This window comes from Astatotilapia calliptera, chromosome 10, assembly GCF_964374335.1.
Source record: "Astatotilapia calliptera chromosome 10, fAstCal68.1, whole genome shotgun sequence".
NCBI lineage: Eukaryota > Metazoa > Chordata > Actinopteri > Cichliformes > Cichlidae > Astatotilapia > Astatotilapia calliptera.
Genome location: NC_137431.1, coordinates 11,778,660 through 11,798,850, shown reverse-complemented (window position 1 = coordinate 11,798,850; position 20,191 = coordinate 11,778,660). Strand labels below are relative to the sequence as shown.

Sequence of the window (20,191 nt, the reverse complement as noted above, 5' to 3'; positions counted from 1 at the left end):
TAAATAACCTGCCATAAACTCACCTCTGGCATAGACACCCGCCACTTGAGAGAAACATGAGGGCATGAATTGAAGATAACGGCGTTTAAAAGCCCTCCGAGTTGACCCACTTTCATAATGTGAAGTTTGATCGATTACAGGGCAGCAGAGGAGGAAACTACAACAGCTGCAATTTGCAGAAAACTGACAGGAGTCAAGCTTCACTTGACCAAATAGATTTTTTTGAAGACGTTCTGGAAAAAATGGAAATGTGACACCTCTGTAGGCTTTTCAGCAAAAACTAAACAGCGAGTGGAGAACGGCATTTCGCCTCAATACCAAGAAACCGCAGATTCCACTGTGGAGGCCGTATCTAGTTAACGAGACTGAAAGGGAGTTTTATGGAGACGTTTCTCACAATAAGACAGGGGGAACCCCCCTTAAATAAACTCTCCTTCACACTATTAATCCAACCAGCATCATTAGAGGTAACCACTACAAACCATACAATTGTGTGCAGAAGCTAGACAGCTAATTAAAATGAGTCATATGGTGGAAAATCTCCCCCCAAGAGGACACAGACGTCTCTCTTTGTGCATGGTCTATTTTACAGCCGGTCTCCTACCTGGACTTGCCCTTTGCCCATAATCTTGTCCACAATCTCATTGTCGTCTTTGTTCAGCATGCTTTTGTCGTAACACTTCTCGTAGCACAGGATCCGAAGGTACTGGGAGCCCTCCAACTCAATCTCAAACTCCTGTGCAGTGACACGGATGTAAACAAGGAGAACAATGAAGATGAAAACAGCACAGTTAAAAAAAATAAGAAAAGAAAAAAAGATGTCTTTGCGACTGACTTCGTTCCACTGAGGCTCTGTGGTGTCCCTGAAGACTCGGGTCTTGGCCTTGCTGACAAAGTATCCAAATGAGTCTACTTCGAGAGTGCAGTATAGATCTGAAAGCACAGAGAGTAGTCAGGTCGGTGAGATGAAACAACAACAGAGTATGACAGACAAAATGTGAAGCACTGGAGAACACTTAAAAAAAAAAAAAAAAGAAGATCAAACATATTGTAGATGTTTAAAAATGACTAAAACATGCTGTTACACATGTTTAACTGCCGCAGACGGGTGTTGGACAGATACATTTATCGTTCCCTGTGTGGAAATTTGATAGCAGCAGAAGATACTTGACATTTCAAAGCACCATATAAAAACAATCACATGAACATAAGACGTAAAGCACACAATATACAGACACTTTCCCTCTCCGAGCATCTTAGGGATGATTTTGGCCAGACCAGCTTCTAATGAAAGACAAGTGGATTCTTTTTGCACTGCAACTGATTGATTTACTGGAAAAGGTCAAATATATATAGCATCAATCCTCCAATTGAACTGCCTGATATTTAAATATACATTTCAGTCTTTATTTAATGAATAAATAAAATAAAATATTTTCCCTTGAAGCCATGATGATGTGTTAACATAATAACCAACAGCCAAAAATCCATTAAAAAACTCAACTTAGGACACAAGACTTGTCTTATGAAAAGAAAGAAAACAACTAAATATGAGGGAAGCTGTGAACAGTGAATGTTGGAATCACCATAAGAGCACAGCCAAAAGTGCAAACATGTATAAAAGTATCACTTCTAAAGACTGATTTCACAGATTTCTAACAAATGTGCAATTAAAAGGTGAAAAAAGCCCTCCAATTTGTCAATATGCTACCGTTTGACAGCAGACAGGCAACAATCTCCTCCCTGTGTACACAATCAGCACCGGCAGCCCCTCGCCACTCTTAACATCCTCATACCGCAGCAGTATCCCGCCCCGCTTCCCTCCTCTGGGATCAGCTCACACTCAGCTCTTACACAGAGCAATTAAGTCTGTTAATGTGTTTCTTTAAATGCTCCTGAAACCATTCCTGCAGACTGTGCTACCAGCTGTCTGTAAAGCGTCTCCACTACATCCCCTATGTTGGACTTAACCCCTCGGGTTAACTTCCACTAGACAGCATGATGGATGGGTGAGTGGTTCGACCTTTCACCGGGACAGTCACTAAGATTAAGCAAGAGAGCTGAACGGCAGGGGAGTGGGTTTAATTACATATGCAATAAAATAAAAAAAGACATTAATTTAAACAAAAAAAAAAAAGTCACAAGCAAAGTCATCATCACGATCACAAGATTTAAGAGCCTGACACGAGCCGGGTTATGAGAGGATACCAACCACATCACCTGGATGAGCTGCGACTGGAGAAAACGTTTGCACATGTATCTATAGGATAAAAAGGAGCGTACAGTATAAAGGAATGTCGTCCCATCTGGTTTTATTCCCCCTTTGTTTGTTTTCTCAGCATCCTAAAAGGTTTTGCCATAATCACTCCCAGTTAGGAAGAGATTAGCGGTGGTGGTACGAGGGAAGTTCAATGAAGGGGAATTCAGTGCGACCATCTGGGGGATATTTAAAAAAAAACATGAAGCAGTTATTGCACGCTTCCGCTATGTACGGAAGCATAACAGCTCACGGCTGTCACTTCTGATTTGACATCTGGAAAAATCCTTAAACTACCTGTCACAGTCTGCTTCATTAAAGAGGCGGCAACATTCTGATGGTTGCAATGAGCGATTCAACCGGTTCTTTGTGTGCAACTCTAATGTGATTTAATCCTCTTCGTTTCATCTAGCCCTGGAGTAGAGAAGCGTATACATAGTCCTGAGCAGCTCCCAGTTTTCTCTGGAAGTTTATTTCCTCTCCAGCTGAAATGGGTTTATGTGCCCAGACCTAAAATTCAAACAAGGCCATGGAGAGCATATTTTGAGAGGTCTTTGTGTCCTCACAGTGGATCCAAGAGGGCTTTGAGAAGTAGGACAGACTAAAAGAGGCCTGGAGTTTTCATTTTTCTGGCAGGTCGCCACCAGGCTCAGAGTATGAGGGGGATTTATTGGTCAGCATGGGGTCTCTGACCCCTAAATACAGGGTTAATGGATACCATCCTTTTCCATCTCAATTAGCTGTGGGCTGTAGCCCTTGTGGGGCGCGTATGTTCTTATACAGCAGGCTAATCTTTGCCCGAGGCTGCGCCGAATGCTGGTTCAAACTGTTGGTTCACAGAATCAGGAGACGCGTGATAATCAGTTCAACTAACTAGTGTCTCAGCAGCTACAGATCACAGTCACCAAAACCGCTGCTTCAGGACAAAATATTCTTCTCAGACTACAAAACATAATAAGCAGGGAAATGCCATAATTCAACTGTTTAAACAGAACCCAGAAGAAGAAAACTAATAAAAGCCTGACATAGAGAATACATGCAGCCATGGCTGGATTGGATTACACAGAAATACAGTCTTGAGAACGTGTGAACACTTTCAGCAGTGGTTTGAACTTGAGCCTTACAGGAAAAACATCGAAAAGCAAAAACGTCAAAACGAAACAAAAATTTTAAAAATGCCAAGTAGGTGCTTTAACTGTGCATTGACCATAAAATAAAATTTTAAAATGCACCTTTCTCTCATCTTCTAATGTGGATCTGTGCCCCCACCCTATGCAGAAAGTGCAGTTCTATAGGTGTGTATTGAGCTAACTGTTGCATCTTTCTGAAGGGAACGACATGCAAACACTCACACATACAAACAAATAAAAATAAAGCAAGAATAAAATGACATGACATGTTTTTTGCTTCTCATCTAGGTCAGTATTTCCATAGATTTTTTTTCTATCTGAGTTTTTGGGAGACGCTCAACTCCCAGCTTTTCCCTCTGTGACCCAGTTTGACTAACTTTGCCCTGGGCTGCGCTTCCAAGCCCTTTCCCACTGGGGGAAGATTGTAGTGGCATAAATAACAGCTTCAGTAAAATCTTCGACTACATGCTTACTTGATTTTTTTGATTTAAAAAAAAAAAAAAAAAAGGAGGGGGAGGGGGAAAGAGAAAGCCTACTGTGGAGCATTCAGTGCCCACTTAACCTGACACAGTGAATAATGACTGCTGTTTCAGATCATTACACATTTCCATTCTAATATGAAAATAATCCCCATTTGCAATAACAGAAACCACATGCGCACACACGATTATGCAAAAGAGGAAATTGCTGCAAAATCCTCGCACATTGAAATCTGAAATGCCAGAGACGATAAAGTAGAGTACCGACAACGCAACTGGAACCGCGCTGAAGCTTTAACACAGGCTGGAACATCGCCACACAAAACCTGCACACAAACCGAATCCCATCATTAAGCTACATCTGGAGGGGGCTTTGTAATTTTAGTCATTTGTGGTATTGGAGGAAATTCTACAAGCAGAGGAATACAGTGTGTCTCAGTGATCTCTGTATGTGTTTGAAACCCCAGAGAAACTGTGCCGATGCTGGACAGGTTTTAAAAACTAAACATGAATATTAAATAAAGCTGTAGGAAGCAATTGGCAAAGATGTACCGTCCTGATGTTAGTCAGACATAGTCACCATAAAAGGCGTGTATTATATTACTAAGGGTTTATTTAATTTGAGCTATTATTTGATTTCTTTTGTTGAACTTTCAAATTAAATAAAACTGTTGTTGCTGAATTGATCACTTAACCTTTAGTGCAGTTAAGCCTTTTCTATAAAATGAACCCCGCTCCAGACTGATGGACGACAAGAAGAGAGGTGGATGAAATGATGCATCCATCATGCCTTCTTCTACTAAGTCTGTGGGGGATGTATTTTGATGTGGGGTGCTTCAGTTTGTCAGGTCCAGCTTCACCTGGATACACTGCATGACCAGATTTTTCCATCTTTATCCTCTGACAGTACAGGAATATTTCAAGAACACAATACAAGAATTCATTGCGCTCAAATTGTGAAAGAGTGGTTAAGGAGACCTCATTGTCTCACATGCACCGGCCACCGCAGAGTCCAGATCTCAACCCCATTGAGATTTTTTGGGATGTGTTATGTAAGACTTCATGTTCTCCCATCATCAATGCAAAACTCTGAATGGAAACAAACGTTGTGACATTGCCAAAGTTCATTAGGGACTCGAATGTTACAGGCGATCTGGGGAGATTTTGGAGCATGTGACTGTTTTTGTTTTGCAGGGCAGAGTATGATAGCAGACACTACACTTTCCTCATTCTTCTTTTTTCGACTGCTTCCTTTAGGGGTCACCTCAGCGAATCATTTGCCTCCATCTCACCCTCTCCCTCCAAACGGCTCATTCCTTCTCTCCATCATATCAGTCACCTCCCTCCCTTTACTAGTCACAGTCCCTACATTTAAAGGCGTTTTTGTTTACATGGAGACTCAGAACCCACAGCAGTTCAAAACTAGACTTTTGAACTAACCTATATAGTATTAAAAGATTGGTATAACCATACTGAAGAGATTGCCTAATCCTGAAATCACAGCAATAAACCTTACAAAGTAAAATATGAATAATGAACACATGCCACTGGAAATACATCATCAGGTATAGTAGATAAATTTACTTCAGTGACTCACACACATACATATAAACAGTGATCACCCACCCATTTATCTACCACAAGTAAAAGGCATTAAACCTGTGTAAACACACATTAGAGGACCTGTACGAATGAATGAAATCAGATATAAGTTATGGATGGCTGAAGCTTCACTTTAACTCCAATAATTAAATCTGATAATTAATAATTCGACTCTTGTCCTCATTTAGAACACTTGTCTGTGTAACAGTAGTGTTATATATCATCAAGGTCAGCACTTCTCTCACGGCATCCCCGTAAACCTCCCTCATCATCATCATGAACACCACGGTCCCAAACAAGTCCAGCACATCCTCCATGCCTCCACGGCTTGCATGCCCCACCCTGGGTCTGTACGCTCCACTGGAGATACCAACATCAAAACTGTATCAGTGAAACTACCAAAGTTGCTTCCACACACACACACACATACTCCATAAAGCCTTTAGCTCTCTGCGCTCCATTGAGGATCAAACAGGCTTTCAGGAGAGAGTGCTTTCCAATCCATTAACTGGGAAATTCTTGTGGGCCAGCACTGAAGGCTGTCATGGTAACTGAGGAAATCATTTCTCCCTCTCCATCTCTTCTCCTGATATTCGATATTTGAACTGGTGCTTGAGCAACACGGGGCACGGAGTGTACCGGAGCACCAGCTGTCCACCGCTGACACATCTGAAACAGCCTTTGTGGAGGTTCAGCCAACGTCAAGCTCGGTAGATAACACACACGCATACACACGCACACAGCTATACAAAGAAACATTTGTGCAAGGTAAGGCAATAGCATAGTGTGTGAACAAAGACGAGTGGTATTACAATTGCCAGCTGTCCACTTCTGAATGCTGCTGTTTGTGATTTTGACGTTCCTCCTTTTCAATGTGCCTTCAGCATCTTTGTCACTTGTGATGTCTGCTTAACGAAAACAACCGCAGGAATCCCACTTTGGCTTCAACGCTTCCTCTGAGACAACCTCATTCTCTCCCTCTCTCTCTTGATTTTTCCTTCCTTTGCATCTTGGCCATGTGATGATGGAAACTGCATGTGCCGGCTGTGATGATTGACTGGGTCATGTGTTTTGCTGGCAGACAAGTATATGCGCAGCCGCTATGTGTAAGCAGATGCTGAGCCGGAGTGTGCGCACAAGTGCAGTTAGAGGAAAAAAAAAAGAAAAAAAGAAGCTGTTTCTGGCAGACTTACTGGCTGACTGCTCGAATCCTTTGGCAGAGTGGACAATCACATGCAGAAAGCCGTACAGGCCAGGAGTCTCCTCATCTGGAAAACAAGCACACAGAGCAGTTAGAGCAGCACGGGTGCACATACGGGAGTCCGTGCACAAAAATCAGCAGGGTAATCAGAAGTCATTGCAAACTATAAAATGTATGATCCTCCGGCATCCTGTCTTTATCTCTGCGATGATATTGTAAAGAAAAAAGATAAACTGTGAGAGAAAGAAACAAAGGAGAAGGAACTCGTCTCATGGAGCATGAGCTCTACCAGCAGGTTTCATTTCATTTCTGCTGCATCTCGTACATTTTTTTGTTCCTGTACTGCCTGATCACTAAATGCTAATGATGATACTAGCTCTCTCTCTCGAGCTTACCCTATTTTGCACCTGTGTGCAGGCTATTAGTCTTTATTATCACTGACAGCTGTGGTATTATTTTCTATCTGTTGCAGACTCGTTTACTGGCACTGACACTAAACTTGCTTCTGTTGTTTCCAACAGCAGGACTTTAATGCTACATGCTCTTTCAGCTTTTTGTGAACGAGTCTCTTTCCCTTCGCTGGAAGCGGGTCAGCTCACGTGGCCATTTAGAGCACCTTTTCCCCTCTGTCGGCTCATGAATTAGTGGTATTCATCGAGGTAAAATGAACCATGCAAATATGTGTGAAGTTTGAAAGTTCACTGTTAAAGCGTGTGTTGCCACATCCAGATCCATTCAAACTAAAATTGCTCAGTGGGGCAGATTAGTGGGAACCCTAGTGGGTTTTTGTATTCTTTCTTGGGTGGTCCGAACTGGAGATTACATTCTTATTGTTTTTAATCATTCATTTGAGTGTTTTGGTTCTCATTCCCTCCAGCAGTCAGTTATCAACATTTGAGAAGAGACAGATTAAACTTCACATGACTTCAGAAAAAAACAGAATAAAACGAAATCAGGGAAACGGCTGAGGAAACAACTATTGGAGGATCTGAAAGAAAATTAACCGTTATTACAGCCTTGTGTCAGATTGGCATCAGACCACACATTAGCAGTGCACAGACGTCTGCCATCGAAACTGAGCTGCCCTTCGAATAGAGATCGTGGGTGGATCTCTTTTTTTTTTTTTTTTGGCCAGCCCATACACCCCTCTTTGTACCGCCGACAGAAACATGAAGAGGATACAGTCCTGCTTTGGTTGAGGCCTGTGAAGCCCGGCTGCTTCCTGGTAAATAAACCAGGGTGGAGGGCAGCAGAACCGCTGTGAGCTCCACTGTTGGCAGCTGAGAGGAGAGCAGTCAGCCCTCGGGGTTAACTGTGCGTGTGTGTTTTATATAACTAACAGGGGAGTTTCACAGAGAGTCGGTTCATAGGTTCAGCATCATAGCAGACCGACTGCCCTTTCTATCTATTATGCTCAATGGAAAACCATGAACTAATATGTGATAACTGATGATTATTCAATGGAGTCAAATGAAAGAGTGAGTATTTAAGTCATCCATCCTCTTAAGTATGAGAGACATTCCTCCACCAGCTGGTCTCCATTTAAACCCCTGCTGTGCTCCCTGCATCACATGTCAGGATGGAGGTGTGTGTGTGCGTGTGTGTGTGTGTGTGTGTTTATTCTAGCTTCGTAATGAGGAGCGGGTCAAAAGTCTAAGACAACGCAGGAGTTGAAGTCTGATTTAAAACACAGGAATCTCAGTAAGCTCTCACAGGAAGCAGCAGGAAGATAACATGTAAGTAAAAGTCCACCAAAGCAGTGAGAAGAACCTGTTTAGGGAAAGCAAACAGAGTTAATTCTCTTATTAAAACCATGTCAAGTGGTGCAAATGCATTTTTAACAGTAATCTGTCTGTATGTCATGTTGTGTATCCATGTGTGGTGTTATGTACTGTCACGTCTGACTTACTTATCTGTTATTTTGACAGCCTGATGCCGTGTTAAATGTTAAATAAAAAAAACAGAATCAGACATAAAGTTCAGTTGCATTGAAATAAAACACCTCGTTTGGGGGCGTGGGGTAAAGCACACCAAAAAATATGCTACCACTTAAGTGTCACTTGTCATTCTGCTGACTACTTTGAAAATACAAAACTAAAATCCATCTGAAAATGACTTTAAATCTATTGGATATCAAACACAGAGATTCTAATGCACAGAAAGGAAACACGACACAAAAACATCAGGACAGCGTGCCTTTCAGTGTAAGAGCTCTGTGTCTGTGCATGAGTATTGTCTTTGTGTGAGAGACCCTCTTGCCATCTGAGCAGATCAGAGTAGATGGAGCAGATGGCTTTAATGTCACCCCCACCCCCCCCACCCCCAAGACTCTGAGAGTGGCTGCAATGAGGAGATCGGGAGGAAAAAACAAACATATAGAAGCTGCGAGCACGCCACCGACACACTGCGCGGCACTGACTGCTCCGAGCTAGATGAGAAACATATTGTAGCCTAAATTTATCTCCTGCAAGGCCCCCCTAACTTATTATGTGGTTTTTTTAGTGCTCAGAGTGTAACAGGCACTTTTGTGTGAAGTTAAATTCAAAGCAGAGGGAAGAGGGAGAGGGAGACAAAAATGTTCCTGCTCGTGTTTCTTACCGTCTTTGTTGCCGGTGACAGGAATGTTGTGGACTGTTCGGAGTTTGAAACAAGAGCTGGTCAATACTTGGAGCTCTACAGAACTTAACACGCATGACTGGAGGTCTGGAAGAAAAAGAAAGGAAATAAATATCATAAACATCATATAGGGAGGTGGGGGTCAAACCTTTATGTTTCTGTGGAGCAGTGTTTGAAAAGTGAACACAATCGTACCTTTCTTTTGGAGTTTCTGAATGCTTTCCCTCCACTCTGACCTCTCGTAGTCAGAGGATAGCAGGAACAGGTAGCTCTACACACACACACACACACACACACACACACACACACACACACACACACACACACACACAGAGTTAGCAATTACAACCAAAATAGCTGGAAAAAATCCTCACACATCAATCGGAATGATGGGAAATTCTCTGATGCTGTTTTGGGGGATTCAAACTTTAAATCTGTAACAGCAGACTCTTTGAAAGTAAAATGTGTCCCTCTAGTGGTGAAACCTGCACAGTGCAGTGACACAAATGGAGCCAGTAACAGATTAAGAATGGGCAGAATACCTTTCCATGTTTGTTGTGGATGCGAAAGGGGATGGTGGGGGAGTGCAGGAGCAACCAGGACTCCTGCTCGTTCATCTTCTTCCTGAGACGCTCCACGCGGCTCTGACCCTTCGGTGCTTTCTGCACAAGGACACGGACAGGAAAAGAGACTGTTTGAATCTCGCTGATTGCTGAAACGTACTCATTGAAGTAAAAGAGAGTAAAACACCGGGCACTGCTGTGCAGCATCCGAAACAGTCACAATCTTTTCCTGATTGAGACAGTGAGACTTGTACTTCTCCTCTGACTCATCTCAGGTCTTGACACATACAGAAGACGCTTATATTTTTAGATTCAGTGTGACTTACAAAATGAGGGTCGAGGTGCAAGGTGGGGGGTGGGTGATTGGGGGGGTGATATGATCTGACTTTGAGAGCCCTTCCCCTTGATGTTGGGTTCCTTGTGTAACCCAGCCTGTGTTAAAGCTTCAGTGCGGTTCCAGTTGCGTTGTCGGTACTCTTCTTTATCATCTCTGGCATTTCAGATTTCAATGTGCGAGGATTTTGCAGCAATTTCCTCAGTTATAAGACTGATTTCCTTTTGTATCCATTTTCTTTGAACATTGGGTTTTACTGTGAGACTAAATTTCTGGAGCTACTTCAGCTAGAATTTAATTTTTCCATTAAGAAACAGAATGAAGCAGATGTAGCAGACGCCTGACATGATGGAAAAAAAGACAGTCACACTGAGTGTACAGTCAGCTTTATGGATCTCATCAAGTTATTTTAATGACAACATGACTGACAGTTAAAACATCTTTATTTGTACAGCACAGTCATGTTTAGCCTACAAAAACAAAAAGCCTCCAACGCAGACAAGTCTCCGTCGGGGAGTTTCACAGAGACGTAACACCAAACTTCCACCTCCAAAGTGTCATATTCCAGTATTGGCTACCTAACAACGCGGATTGGCAAATCTGAACAAGTTTAGTGGCTAAACAGGGTGTGAACGTATGAAGACGTCAGAAGCTGGTGCCCTTTTGTCCCTCAGTGTTTGTCGAGTTTAAATTTAACCAGAGCATGATAATCATAAGGCAGTGCACCAGTTACAGAGAACAAGAGAGTAACACACAAAGAAGAAAAACATATGCAGTAAAATCTAGTTCCTCATTTAAACCAAGAGATTTAGTGACCTGTCTTTGGTTAGGTTTCTATTGTCGCCTCTTTGTATGAAAAGCGGGGCGTGAAAGATTAAACTGCAGCTGATTAGTGGTTTGTGTTACATCTGCAAAGCGGTTGCAGAGATCACACTTGTAGGACCTCTTAGGTTTTAGACCCAACCCTGTCTGGTTGCGTTTGGTTGGAGGTGGCTACGTAAAATTCATCAACTGTTCAAGTGAAGATCTTTCAATAACACCAGAATTTCTATTATTAATGAGTTGGATTTCTTTTGCTTCTCTTCTGTACGTCATGACAAAATCAAACCACCCATCGTCTATATTTTTAACCACATACAAACTGAACTTTAAAGTGAGGACTACTCAGCGTTGCCTTATTGAAATCTTTCATATTTTCCAGCAAAGTGTCTATAAGCTGCTTAAAGCAAGCCCCATACTGTGAGAGTCTTTATATATAATTCATGCAGCAGTTTCTTGACGTTATTGGAGGAAAACAAATTCATACACAGCCCCAACCCTCACCAGGAAGCGGTGAGTCAGAGCCTGCCTGGATACAATCAGCTCGATCTCTCCCGGCATTCGCCTCCTGCGACTCCACATACCAGCCGTGGTCACTCGCTGTGCTCCGGGTGGGCGAGTTTTAACGCCGTGAGAAGGGAATAACAGGAACTCTGCGCTCCTGAAGCCTTTAAACGCAGCTATGGCTGCGGGGGTGGATTACTGTGTACTTGTAACATCTTTTATTTCAACCTCAAAATGACAACTGAGCATTTCAGCATGTGCTAAACAAAACAGACTCATACCGTGGCACACACAAGTCACAGTTTAAATCTGGATCAGCACTTTTGCCACTCATACTCAAGGAAACGGCAGCTGTCCTCAGTTTCAGGATGTTTATTATTCGTACTTGGACTTGTTTTGCTGCTTGTATTCACTCACACAATAGTCACAATTCATTTAGTAAAGTCTGCGTAGGCCATAATAAAAAATGAAGTAAAGGGTCACAAAGCTTTGATATGACACCGAACTTCTGATTTACTTCTTATTTATTTTTATTTCTTAAATAAAAAGAATCCAGCTGATGATTAAAACTAAAAGAAGCTGCTTTTAAAATAACCAAGTTCTCCTAATTGTGTGGCTCTTGGCCTCAAATGTATTTGTTTTATGCATATGTTAGAATTTAAAGATGAACATCAAAGAGCTCCTGTTATTCATAACAGGACCAGCAACTTTTCTTACTCTAAAGCTGTCTAGAACTGGGCTCCAAACCCTGAATTTGCCCCTTTATTCTTTAATCCTGGATCATCTCAAAATTAAACCCAAGATGGCCGAATAAGCCATTGTAAGCCTCGCGAATACATTGAATTGGGCTCCAAATGCCAGGAAAAAGGATTACCTTCTCTTTCTGTATCTCATTCTTTAAGACCGAGATCTTGATCTTCATCTCCTCAATCTCGTGCTCTGGCAGGACCTGGATGCTCGGGCAAGCGTCCGAGTCGTCCAGGGTTTGGAAAGTTAAGTCCGCTAGAGGGATGTACCACTTGCACTCATACTGCTGATGGCGACTGCAGAGAGACAGAGAGAGGATGGGAGGATGGAAGAAATGAAACAGAATTAGTCAAAATATTTAAAAAAATATATATTTTTTTCTCTTTTTCAATCATGACTGAACTGAATGGACGCACAAAACCGAAGCAAACCGGTTTACAATTTGAAGCCACACTAACAAATGTTACACTTCTCTATTCAAACGTGTGCTCATTTGACCTCATTTCTTTATAGCCCACTCATTCAAAGTCACATTAATAAAAATGATGAATGCACAACATTATTTCCACAGGGGCTGAGGACACTAATGTGCACCGTCTCTAATGAGATTTTAATTAACATTTCTGAGTGCTGCACAGTCGACTCATCGACGACATAATACCTTCATCAGACGGCTAGTTTAAGCAGCTCGATGTCACAATGAATCCATGCTAAACAAGCATGTGTTAACACTACCAGCGTCCTACATATAAAACTTACTGTCAACTATATGCATTTATTTAAACAATCAAATCAAGCAATCAAACTCAGTTTTAATGTTCTCATTTCTGTGATATTCTCTTCTGCATGTTGCACTCGCACCACTACAACCACCTGAAAGGTGGAGCCACTGTGGACTGGGAGTGGTTCAATACTCTGGCTTCTCTGGCCTGCATGTTAAAATGTCCTTGAGCAAAACAGGGAACACGCGTAAAATGACAAATGAGATTTTACTGATCTCAGTGCAGCAGCTACTCGAAACACAGTTTATCTACTTTATTTACTGCACTCGTTTTTTTCAGGCGTGCACTTTAACTGGAACTTCAAAGATTTGTTCAGCCATATCGACAAAGGACTCTTGCTCCGTGTTTAGTCTCATGTTCCCACTCAAAGCTTTCGCAGTGATGCAATCGGCTCCCACCAGAAGGACTTTGTCATTTCTTCATTAACGAAGTACATTAATTTTACATCCTCCCGCTGCAGATTATGGTCCCCTGATCTTCTGCCCCACCCACCCACTCCATTATCAAGCCCTTCTTGTTTACGCGCTCTTGGGTCTTTCGGGAAGTCCTTTTATGTTACAGACCACCGATTTGTTTCTGTTCTAATCAGACTCTGACACAGACTTAGAGAAACACAAAGAAAAGGGGGTGGAGCTAGGTTTGATACCTGACTGAGAAGGAAATGAATAAATCACCATATCAAATCATGTGGTTCTTTAATGCCAGACAGCAAAGGTGGTGCATATATAAAGAAATGATGAATTATCCAAGGTGCAGAACGTGCAGCGGGCAATCGTAAATCTGACTCATTCTAAAAATAATAGAGTGCAGATAATCACGGCTTTTGGCAGGGATTAGGGCTCCTCAGTGACTAAAGTCAAGGTGATTGAGTTTCTGGATGGTTGCTCTGTTCTGTGTGTGAGCGCGTAGGCTGTAGGCAGCACACTGAGATAACAACCCAGATCATATTATAGCCCCATTTACAGGTTTGGTAGTTATGGCAACACTATGTGTTCCTCCAAGTGAGGGGCGGCTGCAATTGACACAGAGAAACGGTGAATGTCAACCAAAGCAGGCACCAATCAGACGAAGGGGAGGCGAGTCGGTGCTGTAAGCGTGACCCTCGATCTACTGACATGTGTCAAAGATTGACACGCAGCAGCGCACACAAACACAAACATGAGCGATCTTTTTCTGTCAACTCTCTTTACTTTAACGCCTGCTCAGCTTGCACCCTGAAACACAACACCTTCAGTTTCTACTTACACCTTTTGTCTTCTTTTTTAAAATGTTTTTATTATTCATACATTTAGCATAACTCTGTCCTGCGTGTAGATCTGCTACTCTGCTGCACTGCTCAAAACAATACAGACAAAAATGCCTGCGAGTCTTTCTCTTTGTTACCGACGCTTCAAACACCACCGTGTTAGCCACAGCTGGAATCAGAGAGGGAGTGCGTCTTTCCGAAGTGATCCTTTCTGTTGCACGCCGGGTTTGATAGCTGATGTGGAAGGAAAACTGCACGACACACGGGCAGAAACACAGAGAGGACGAAAAAGCGTGGATATTTAAAGAGGCAGAACCCAGTTCAACAGGCTTCATGAGCCTTGAGCTAAATAATAAAATGCATTGTTATGAAGCAGATAAATGTTTATGTTAACACTGGCATTTCTATCAATTTATAAAACAGTAGCTTATTTAACGTAGCTTAACATCCTAAACTGTGCAAGGTGGACAGAGTGAAGTGACACCGTGAAATGTATATGTAAAAACATCGCTGACGCCCTCCATTTAGAGGCTTGTGCTCGTCAATGGAAATTTTTGAAATAGCACACGTTTTATCCAGACTGAGTCTCATCATTTAGAAGTTGTTGAGCTGACTCGCTCAGAGTTTTGGAACTTTAGATCAGTGGCTGGGTGATTTTGAATTATTTCCCTTCACTACATCTGTGCACATTTGAAGATTTAATGAAAGTACGTTGCTGTGACAGGGAGCAAATGAAAGAAAGAGGCCATCACCGCCCAAAGCTCCTTAAGCCTCGAATGAATATACCTACAGTCTGCTTCAAAAGAAAACTCTGTGACAGAGCCGTGTCACCCTGCATTTTTCTCTGCCCCAAAAATTAATAAGCGACTCTTGTGCCGCACCATCCACGCCCCGTCCCCGTTCCACTTTCTGGCTTTCGCACATCATTTTAGCATTTTTCAGATGGGAATGGGGATAGGGGGGTGACGTTAACGATAATCGCGCTCACAGCTTTTCACACTGTCAGAGGATGAAGGTGGACTCACCCCACAGCCGTCTTTTTCATCTTGGCACAGAGCAGCAGATCGGTGAAGAGGAAGACGTGCCGTAGCTTCCTGGAGCTTTCCGACACCTCCACCAGGAAGCCATCCTTCACCAGCTGACGGGCCTGTAACAGAACTCTGTTAACTGTTGTTGTGAATCGAAACATCGTTGAGATTGTGGATTAATAAGTTGACTTACTAAATTAACATATATATTACAGTTTGCTTTACAGAGACGTGCATGTCTTTGTTTTTAACTTAAATGTTCCTTTTGGAGTTTTAAAGCAATGCAACCATTTATTATAGTTTTCTCAAAGTACCTAATAATATTTCATATGAGAGGAAAAGTGAAGACAAATGTTCTAAAGATATGAACATAAGTTCTCTATACTTGACAAGACGTGTTGTAAGAACACACACACAGACCTCGCCCTTGGGTGTAGTAACAGCAGTCCTGCGAGGGTCAATCTCCTCATTGATGGAGGAGAGGAAGTTCTGAGAAATCCGCAGAGCGTCCTGCAGGAGGGGGAAGTCCGGGTGGTCCTTTGGAGTGTGTTTCAGCAAATCCTGTGAAAGTACATTCAATCATCTAAAATATATATTTACCACAAAGCAACTGACCTTTGTGAGCAGAGATTCAGATTTAGTTTCATCTTCTCTTCGAAAACGTCATCGCGCTGCACAAACACAGACTCCTTACAAACACTAAAACAATCTTGTGTCTCGGTTTTTTCTTTCCTCCCAGATTAACATCAACCAATTTTCTTCTGTTTGTTTGCATACGTGACAAGAACATGACACACATGCTCATGCTGGATGCACAGAGCATCTTACTGTCAGCTTTCATGCAAACCTGATCATGCATTACACTACAGCGACCACACTGGACACATCCAGAGACCTCTGCTTTGCTTCGCTGGCACTTTCTACACCATTATTTCTCTTCCAAGGAGGTAGGCTGATTTGGACTGAGAGGACTCAGCGATAAACATCAAAAAGCAGGCTTTAGGATTAATTCTTGCACGTCTTTTTAATCTCAGGGATGTGTTTGCAACCTGCTCCAATTATTATTTTTTGTTTTTTTATCTTGACACAGTTCTCAGTCTTTTCTCCACCCTAAAACACTAGAAGTAAGACATTTCTGCCAGAACAGCTTTAGATTCAGCTGATCCTTGAAAGCCATGCAAGTGCAAGCTGTGTACTCACATGAAGAACCAGGGTGCTTCTGGTAACACGGTCAATCGGCTTGTAAAGGAGAGCTGTGGGAGAGAGAAGAGGAGGGCTCTGAGTCAGTGTTGCTTACAGGCAAATCAATACATGCAGACACACACAGTAGGTCACAGTTTCACCGCTCGCACGAGGACAAAAATGTCCACTTTGGTTACTCTGAGCTAAACGCTGCTCTTACAGTCTGACTGCTGATGATTCTTAGGTTAACATTAAAGCCTAATGACGACGAGGTTCCAGCCTGAAGCACTGTTGAAGCAAGAAAAACACTTGATCATAAATAGCCTTGTAGGGGGGGTCAAGTAAAACACTGATTTCAATATGGGGGCAGCAAAGGTTTGTGCTACTGTTGTTCATCAGTTTAACAGCTGTACATATTCAGACATGGACATAAAAGCAAACACAAACAACACATGCAGACGGATGCATCTATAAAAAGTGCAATAAGACTGCCTCCTGCCAACATGCCACCCTCAGTGCCCCTCAGTCAGAGTTTAAGCCTGTATCACCGCACTTGGCTAGATTCCCTGGGGAAGGCTTTGCTGCTAAGGTGGTGTGAACAGCAGCAGCCGACATACATGACAGCTCTCTGTGACACACTCCCACAGACAGGGCAGAGTGAAGGATGGAGAGAAATAAAAGAAAAACAAATCACAGTGAGGAGATACGCAGGAGGAAAGATGGCAGACATGAGAACCTCTAAGAGGAGACAGAGAAGAAGCAAACAAGTCATGTAAGGAAACGCCTAAATTACCTCAAGGTCTCATAATAGCAAATATAATATCACACTACACATTCGATAAAGCACAGTAACACCCCTCTGCTCATGATCTAGAAACTGAGCGAATGCAATTAAGAAAAATTCCCACAAGGTCATAAACATTGTGAAATTATCTGAAAAAGTTCCACTTATTGATCATGCTAACCTCCATTTATTCAAGTGAAAACAGAGTTAAAGCAGCTTATTTCTAAAGTGAAGAAGGAAAGCTGGCCCAGTGAAACAGAGAGGACTGATGTGTCTTCTGTATGCAGGCAAGCTTGCCCCACACTGACTGTGCTCTGCTCCCACAGAGAGATCTACAGCCAAAGCTACACTTCTATTTGAATTTTAAACTTTATCTATTTAAAGCATTCAATAACGCTCTCTTTATATGTACAGCGTTGTTCTGTCACTCGGATGCTTTTAAGTGTTTAGTATTTCTGCCACACCTCTGCCTGCGACTTACGAAATTAGCACAAGAGCAGAAACCTACAGTGACTATTATCAGATCTACTGATGAAACACGTCATATTAACGCTCTACGCAAACCCTCTGCTTTTAAAATATACACTGGCCCACATGGAGTGTATAGAGGGACTTTGAGAGGGACTTGCAGTTGCTCTTTGAAGTTTCTCCAACGTTTGGTCATTAATGCCGCCTCCACTGAGGGTCATGGATCAGTGAACCAATACTGATACCTCCAGGAGGATTTACTACAGAGTCTGTATTGACTGCAAGGGCAGTGAATATCTAAGTTGTTGTGTGTGTGTCTGTGTGTGCGGTATGTTGGCAGTTCTGTATTCATTTCAATGCAGGGAGGATTAGATGACTTCAGGATGACTTGAGTATAAGTACTTAAGCACAAGTGCCAGGTTTTGTACAGTTTGTGTAAGTAAGCTGCTGTATTTTTTGTGCCATATGTTGTGTCGCACGACAAAACGATATCTGAGCAAAAAGCTAATGCTAGCATGCTAACATGCAGTGTAGCATGTTCCGAATAACCGCAAAACGCAAAGTATAGCTGGAGCTAAAACAGGGGACACCGTCAAACTCCTTGGATCACAGGGCGACTGCACAGGTCACATGGTGGGAAGCAACCTGTCTCCAACAATTGTTGCAATTCGACTGCAGTCACTTTCACACAGATTAGCAAAGGTTTGCAGGTAACTGTGATCTAATTTATAAACACGGACAGACGTTGCAATCAATCCGAGTCGGTCTGAACCAATAATATTCAGGCTGTACAGTATTCGTCATATACCAGTACTGCGCATTTAAATATCACAGTTGATCAATGATTAATGCTCATTTATCAGGAAACTATGAAAAATTAGACACATTTTGATTATTTTGGGGTTAAATAAAAAGTCATCAAAGCCATCGGCAAAGCATGCAACCAGAATTTTTTTTACATTACAAGTTTCAATCAGAGGCTGTTTTAAACTCAAGATCACATTTTACTGCTTTAGAGTCAAGTCAAGTCTATTTGCAATACTATGTAAGATAGGTCCAAGACTATTAAGGATGAACCTATCAAGGAAGCTCAGAGATCTCAAACTTTACTTCTTTCTTTTTCTCGTCTCGTTTTCCTCTAGTTTTTCAACCATGCAAACATAATAATTATATACAAGAGATTTGAATAATGAAGATACTCTCCTGAATACAAAGACAGATTAAGGATTGCCACCTGAATGCTAATGTAGACAGAAATCTACTCAAGTTCTCTCCGAACGCAGGATTAAGCATCATCACTTTTTGACTCCATATCATGTTAGTATCTGACTTGGATGTATTTTACAGACAAGGACGAGTTAAAAGTCTAGTCAAAAGTCAGGATGAGGAAGGATGAAGACACAAAGAGAGAGTGAGAATCAGATAGAGAGGGGGGGATTATTGGAAGTCGATGTCCTGTCCCAGTGAGGCGTGCCTGACTGGTCGTTTTTCCAAGGTCGCCTTGATGACTTGGCTGATGGACAAATAGTTAATCTTTGCTAACGAGGTGCTTGACCATGTGGGCGAAGTGTTTGACAGGACTTTTAGTCCTCAGTTAGGACTGCCAGGTTTCAGGCCTCAGTATTTTGGCAAAACTCTCAGCTACCAATGCCAGCCATAAGCCTGTGAAGGAGGGTGAGAAGGACAGGACAGAACTGATAACACAGAAGGAAATAAAGAAGGATTAAGAGAAAGTGAGAAAATGGTCATGGTATAGGACATGAGTCCCCATTTACATTTAAAATATATCAGATTCTTGTTTGAGCAGGTATTTGTGTTTCTATCAACCTATCAGCCATTTACTGTAGCTGAGATCCTGTTAAATACTTTGGAAAGTAAAAAAAAAAGCTGATTGAGCAGAGAAAAGAAACAAGGGGAAAATAATAAAAGAAACAAAGAGAGTAGATAGAGGAGGCATTTGTTGCAAAGTTAAGATAGAGAAACCCCTCGGCTGACCCACCAGGTAATTAATGTACTGTAATATAAACAGCAATCAAAGGAAGTGCCTTGGGTATTGACACACCCTGATTGTTAAGGGCATATGAGACTAGTTTCATGACACATAGCAGCCATGTGAAACTACAGCAAACCAAAGACGTCATTTTAAAATCATCTAAAACAAGAAAGATGAGAAAAGAAAGAATAAAACAACTGGGACAGGTTGATTATTCCTCATCTGCAATGCATAAATTAACAGACACTTCACAGGTACATGCCACTGAAATCTGAAGAATGAACACTCACCCAGCCACTCTCAGCCCGACAGAGTCGCACAGTCTACTCATCTTATCTGCTAATGACCGTCTACAGCTCTACCCACCAAACTGAACGCAATCCCCAAAACGGCCGAAGTTACCAAGGCGCCAGCAGAGTACAGGCACGTACCGCGACAGACAACCTCTCAAACACA

General features: G+C 42.2%; 1 protein-coding gene across 6 annotated transcripts in view; it reads right to left on the bottom strand.

Annotated features, from left to right (window-relative positions):
* Positions 1 to 20,191, bottom strand: part of abr (ABR activator of RhoGEF and GTPase) — a 119,301-nt gene that overhangs the window by 34,886 nt on the left and 64,224 nt on the right. For all 6 annotated transcript variants that reach the window (XM_026182397.2, XM_080307038.1, XM_026182398.2 and 3 more), the window contains 10 exons: positions 16,509 to 16,561; positions 15,729 to 15,869; positions 15,306 to 15,427; positions 12,380 to 12,548; positions 9,828 to 9,947; positions 9,481 to 9,556; positions 9,268 to 9,372; positions 6,662 to 6,736; positions 836 to 933; positions 605 to 736 (listed from right to left, as the gene is read on the bottom strand). In XM_026182397.2, coding sequence (XP_026038182.1) covers positions 605 to 736; positions 836 to 933; positions 6,662 to 6,736; positions 9,268 to 9,372; positions 9,481 to 9,556; positions 9,828 to 9,947; positions 12,380 to 12,548; positions 15,306 to 15,427; positions 15,729 to 15,869; positions 16,509 to 16,561 — 1,091 coding nt within the window. The remainder of the gene's footprint in view (positions 1 to 604; positions 737 to 835; positions 934 to 6,661; positions 6,737 to 9,267; positions 9,373 to 9,480; positions 9,557 to 9,827; positions 9,948 to 12,379; positions 12,549 to 15,305; positions 15,428 to 15,728; positions 15,870 to 16,508; positions 16,562 to 20,191) is intronic.